The 6,359-nt window shown below is 39.3% G+C and overlaps 1 protein-coding gene across 1 annotated transcript in view; it reads right to left on the bottom strand.

The window, feature by feature from the left end:
* The window catches only part of LOC143296295 (uncharacterized), an 8,259-nt gene extending 4,811 nt beyond the window's left edge, over positions 1-3,448 (bottom strand). The window contains exons 1-3 of the mRNA XM_076608146.1: positions 3,323-3,448; positions 1,461-1,918; positions 740-764 (exon numbers count right to left, since the gene is read on the bottom strand). Coding sequence (XP_076464261.1) covers positions 740-764; positions 1,461-1,910 — 475 coding nt within the window. The 5' untranslated portion in view covers positions 1,911-1,918; positions 3,323-3,448. The remainder of the gene's footprint in view (positions 1-739; positions 765-1,460; positions 1,919-3,322) is intronic.
* Positions 3,449-6,359: the final 2,911 nt, after the last annotated feature.

The raw sequence follows: 6,359 nt of genomic DNA, 5'->3' as shown, positions 1-6,359 counted from the left end.
GAGACAGGTATGACACAACAAAATATGGAAAAAATAAAATAACAGAATAATTAGACATAATAAGAGAAAAAAAAGTAGAATTTGGCTGGACAGAACTTCATACTAAATGGCATGAAAAAGTAATACAAATCTTGACATGACAAATATTGTTACTTTGACCTACATTCTTTTTCTTCTTCTTCATTCCCACGTTCACTCGTATGTACACGAGTGGAAAAAATACAAAACAAAAAACAAAAAAAAAGGGTGGTGCCGTAGTGTAGTGATGCGCTCTCCCTGGGGACAGCAGCCCGAATTTCACACAGAGAAATATGTTGTGATAAAAAGAAATACAAACACAAATACAAAATAAATCTGTAAAGTGTAGGCCACAGAAAATGCACAAACTACACTTCCACAATCACCATTGTGCTTGGAAACTGTATTTGAGATACTCACTTAAGTATAGTATATTCTGTTGTACATGCTGCTGCACTTTTGAAAGCAGCTGTTTACAGCTGTGTGAAGCATTTATAAAAAGAACCAGACATTCAGCAGGGAAAACAAAAAAACAAAAAAACAAAAAAAACTGCCTGAAAAGAAAAATCCCAGCAACTTACTTGCAAATGCAATGTGCTTGCATTTTGCCAGTGATGGTGCTAATGCTATACATTGTGAGCAATACAGTTTTAAATGCAATAGAGGGGATGAAAAAGTAAGAAGTACATGCATTTAGAAGGGAACACTTAAACCTACTCACCATTTTCATTAGCAAGCCTCAGTGCCTGATTAAAGAAACACAAACTCAAACGTTTAATGAAGTGCATTCAGTTTTGTCACACACACACACACACACACACACACACACACACACAAAATCCATTTACTGTGCACAGGTTTGAACTAAACCAATCCATAGCCATGTTAAAGACATCAAAGTTCTATCTATAAACTTGACATTTTGTTTAAAAAAAATTTTTTTAATCACACACACACAGACAGACACATTCTCAAAAAGGACAGTCACACACTTGAAACACGCACACATGCACACACACTCAATCATTTTTAAACTATGTCATTGGTACTTCTGTACAGTCAGCGCTTTAAATCAAAAGTACAGATTTGTAATCTATTGTTGTTCAGAACAGTTTCTACATTTTGAAACTACAAAACATAAATGGATGCATATATGCATGGATGAACATGAATACGCACAAACACGTATAAATGATATATATGCTTTCGGACTGAACACCAAATGTCTTTCTGTTGACAACTTGAACTCTTCAATATCTGTAGATTTGATTCAAAGCAGGTTTTTTTTCCCCCCATCATCAAATGATACAACAAGCAGGCACAAAGACACACACACATGCACACACACACTTACACTCACACACACTGACAGACACACTCAGGTACACATTATGATTATCACAGACTTTTCTGTATATATCATACATCTCAGTATAAATTACCCAGTCTTTTCCTCGATCAGGGCGACTGGCTTGGGGTTCAACTGGCTTGCCATGATCAAATCCACCAACTCCAAACTTGCTGGCTGCACACACTGAGGTACTGAATCCTTGGCAGCAGTTTCTGGTGCTCACCCACAACCTTTGGGATGACATCATCTGGTTGAACACTGTCTCAGCTTTTGCAGATTCTTGACAACGGTACAGTCTCCCATCACAAGCTCTTGATCGGTGGTTTCCTATATCATTTTTTGAAACTGCGCTTTCGATAGGGTTTCCATACTGGAGTGAGCTAAAACACTTTTTGTCTGTGTGCCAAAGATCAGCTTGAGGCGGTCTGCTGGAAAGTGTGTATATCTTGCCGAGAGATCTGGGAACTGCCGAAATGTTTTCACACAGGTGTGAACACTGAAGAAACTTCTGTGCTACTTTGAATGTCATCTGAGGTGCCATGGAGGTGCCTGTGTGCAAATAAAAAACATACAAGTATCAATATTACAAAATGTGTAACATGTTAATGAAATGTTCTAAACATTTTGGCAAAATCACATTAGTCAAATCAATTACACTAGATACTACTACTCATGTACTAGTAGCAGTGGCTTCTGATTTACAAGATAATACATTGAATCAATTGTTATCTGCACCATTTATAGTGTTTGAACAGCATCTGTGATGACTGAACAGTACAACCCCAATGTTGGAATGTCATTCTTTGTTGCAGACCTGAAATCAATCATTATGTTGATGGAGCTGGATCAGAAGTAACACATCTCTTCCTTCAGCACCTTACTATGTAATCTTTTTAAGGCATGTACTTTCTATGTAATCTGATCAAACATGCTGCTGTGTATTCAAAGTTTTATTATGAATGTAGAAACAGTTTCAGTTTCAGTTTCTCCTCAAGAAGGTGTGACTGCGTTTGGACAATTCCATATATCAATATATGCTACACCACATCTAATAGTAATAAGTAGATGCCTGACCAAAAACATAACCCAACATGCTTAGCCAGGCCAAGAACATCTGAATGTGTGTGTGTTCATTCATTCTTTAGTTTAGCGTCTTTTCATTATCAGTGATATTAGACGATGTGTGCGTGCATGCGTGTGTGTGTGTGTGTGTGTGTGTGTGTGTGTGTTTGTGTGTGCACCTATCACAGTGGATTTCTACTGAATTTTGCCAGAGGACAACACTTAAACTGCCATGGGTTCTTTTTCAGTGCACAAAGTGTGTGCTGCACACAGGACCTTGTCTTATCGTCTCAAATGTAGAGACAGCATTCTGTTCCGTTTCACTGCTACACAATACACAACAATGCACAAAGAATGTTACACACACACACACACACACACAAACGCGCACATGAACACATACACACACACACATAACTTACATGTTATGTGCAACACTGGTGCCAATTTTTTTTCTTAGAAATTAACCAGTTTCACAACTCCATCTAGTTAGTTTCTTCCAGTAAAGTTTCACATTATTTATCAGCTCCATCTCTTGGTTCAGCTCGGCTCAAGGACTGCATGTTGGAAGAAAAAAGAAAGAAAAAAAAATTGAACTGAGCAACAAGTATGAAGAACTTATTTAATTAGCTCCAAACATAATGACCCTTTTTTTTCAAAATCAAGACATTTTTCATTTCTGTTATTATTATCATTATTTCAATTGACATATAAATGATATATTTTCAAAGTTCGAAACACAGACAATCTGATATATCCCTATCAATATTCATCTCTCAGTACATCTTTTATCTCATTCGCTGTTTCAGAGGTCGACAGAAATTGAAAGTCCGGGAGTCGCTGGATCAGTTTCAGTGAATTACAGCTGACACAACGAAAACACATACTCACGTAGATGAACTTTATGACGACAGTAGATTTATACAGTCCACAGACACTATAATTAGTGTCTAAACACTACCAATCTAGCTAAATTTCATCACCTACTTTCCTTTCACTTTCTCTGGGAGGTGAGTGGTACAAAGACAACCACTGTCAACATTGCGTAAGAGTTATCCTTCTCTTGACCTCTGTCGATTGTAAACCTATCAAATGTCGAGTCACATTTTTATCTCCCCCGTGTGCCTCTTCTCGTTGCGTGCCCGCGCGCGTGGGACAGTGTGTGTGTGTGTGTGTGTGTGTGTGTAACTTTCCATCTTTGTTGTGGAAACTGTTTTGATTGGTACGATGATCAAATGAAGAATGACTGCTGAGACTATACAAACACCAAATGAATAAAGTTTTTTTTTAAAACTTAGGGTTGTAAAATAAGAATCACTTTTGATAAAAGGTGTCCAAAGCTTTACACCATAATTATATCTGTCTTCAGAGACTGTGTTAGTTGGTTACAACCCACAGTTTTTATGTTTTCTCCAATTGGTGTTTTGACTGGCTTTTCAATTTGTCAGGGGAATAGTATCTCTGAGCTGTCGTTAAATGAATCACTGAGCTTTTTTTAGGGGACATTTTGAACTTGATTCTTTGTCCTCTACTCTGTCCCACACCTAAGCCTATCCTATACCTCTGTGTCAGCAAGGGTTAAAAAAAAAAATTTTAAAAGAAGAAGAAGAAGAAGAAAGAAGTTCAGGTAGGTTTCTGCAACCGTTATCACGGAGGTGGGATAAATGGAGTGATGGCCTAGAGGTAACGCGTCCGCCAAGGAAGCGGGGAAATCTGTGCGCACTGGTTCGAATCACGGCTCAGCCGCCTCCGGACATTTTCAAGTCTCCCCCTCCACTAGACCTTGAGTGGTGGTCTGGACGCTAGTCATTCGGATGAGACGATAAACCGAGGTCCCGTGTGCAGCATGTACTTAGCGCATGTAAAAGAACCCACGGCAACAAAAAGATTGTTCCTGGAAAAATTCTGCAGAAAAATCCACTTCAATAGGGAAAACAAATAAAATTGCACAAAGGGGGAAAAAAAAAAAAAAGGGAGGGTGGGGGGTGGGGGGTGGCGCTGGGGAGAACAGCCCGAATTTCACACAGAAATCTTTTGTGACAAAAATAAATACAAATAAAAATATCCAATGCAACAGCGCGAAATCAATGGATATTATACGTCCGTGATAAAACTCTCGTGGATTTACAAATGTTGGGATCCTTGCTGGCACAGAGGTATGGAGTTACAGGTCGAGGAGAGAGGATTCTGTCTCTTGAAAGAAACTGTTCCACGAACGCTCGCAGGTTTTGTTAATTCTGTTTGGCATTTGTTTCATATTTTTTTTTAAATAATTTTTTTTTAATCGGGCTATTCAAAACAATTCCCAAATTGTAGATATTCAGTTATACTTTCATGAAAACAACCTTCTGGAATACTACCATAGTACTACCAATACTACTAAGACGACAACGATGACTACTCTCTCTCTCTCTCTCTCTCTCTCTCTCTCTCTCGCTCGCTCGCTCTCTCTCTCTCTTTAGACTCAGAACGCTTGGCTTGAACGCACATCCAATTAAGGTGGTTTTACACTGAACCACCCACACACTCCCCTTGTCCAATGTGTGGGTTCCAAAGGGAAGGTGAAATGCATTTTTATTCTGCAAAGCATATAATAATAATAATAATAATACTGAATAATAATGATAATAATAATAATACTGAATAATAATAATAATAATAATAATAAAGTATTTGTGAAAAATGTGTTGTTTTCAAAACAATTGCTGCAAGGAGTAAATGATATATCACTGGTGTGTTGAAAATGAATCACGATGACGATATAGTAAGATCACTGGCGAAGTATATTGCTGAAGCCTATAATATTCGAAAGAAGTGTGATTCATGCCAATAGTTTAATTACGTTGATTAAAAAAAAATTTAAAAAAGAATGCTTTTATTTCCATGAACTTGGAAAATTAATGCATAGTCGAGCGTTTGTTTATTTGACTCCAAATACGTTTTTTTCTGTTCTATTTTGTTTCATTATTTTCATCATTATTGTTCAGATTGCACCACGGGCCATGTCACTCAGTAGAGCCGTATGGTCGTTAATGACATTAAACCTTTCAGTGTTCAGCGTTCAGGTGTCAGTCTCTCTCTCTCTCTCTCTCTCTCTCTCTCTCTCTCTCTCTCTGTCATGAGTCTCTCTGAAAACGGTTTGCGAATGTGTGTGTGCCGTGTGTATGTGTGTGTGTGTGTGTGTGTGTGTGTGTGTGTGTGTGTGTGTGTGTGTGTGTTGGTTGGCCCAGTTGGTCCAGTCGTTGCCGATTTAACGTCTATTTAAGTTATGTAGAGTTGAGTTGGCTGACTGAGGTGAAGTTCAGTGTTCCGAGTCAACTTAGTAGTCTTTAAACTGAGTTTCCTCTGTGGTCTGAGTCTGTACTGAATTAAGTGATTTGTTGTTGTTGCTGGAAAAATGTGCGTGTATATATATATATACTGTGAGTGTTTGTTTGTGTATGAGAACCCGCTCGACTAAACTGAGCTGTATATCATGTTGTACATGTGCGCGCACCCGCGCGTGTGTGTGTGCCGGCGGTGTGTGTGTATGCGCCGGCCGGTATCAGTGTGTGTGTGTGTGTGCGACTGTGTGTGTGTGTTTGTGTGTGTGTGTGTGTGTGTGTGTGCCAGTGTGTGTACGACGGTGTGTGTGTGTGTTTGTGTGTGTGCGCACGCGACGGTGTGTTTCTGTGTGTGTGTGTGTGTGTGTGTGTGTGTGTGACCGTGTGTGTGTGTGTGCGCGCGCGACGGCCGGTGTGTGTGTGTGTGTGTGTGTGTGTGTGTGTGTGTGTGTGTGTGTGTGTGAGAGAGACAGTGTGAGTATGTGTGTGTGTGTGTGTGTGTGTGTGTGTGTGTGTTCTGCGTCTGTATGTGTATGTCACTGTGTGTTGGCGTGCACGCTCACGCTCGTCAACAGCTGAAACTGAGACAACGACTGTTAGTCAGA

The sequence above is a fragment of the Babylonia areolata genome, chromosome 21, assembly GCF_041734735.1.
Source record: "Babylonia areolata isolate BAREFJ2019XMU chromosome 21, ASM4173473v1, whole genome shotgun sequence".
Taxonomy (NCBI): domain Eukaryota; kingdom Metazoa; phylum Mollusca; class Gastropoda; order Neogastropoda; family Buccinidae; genus Babylonia; species Babylonia areolata.
Note: the sequence above shows the minus strand (reverse complement) of the source record. Positions and strands in the feature narration are given on the sequence as shown.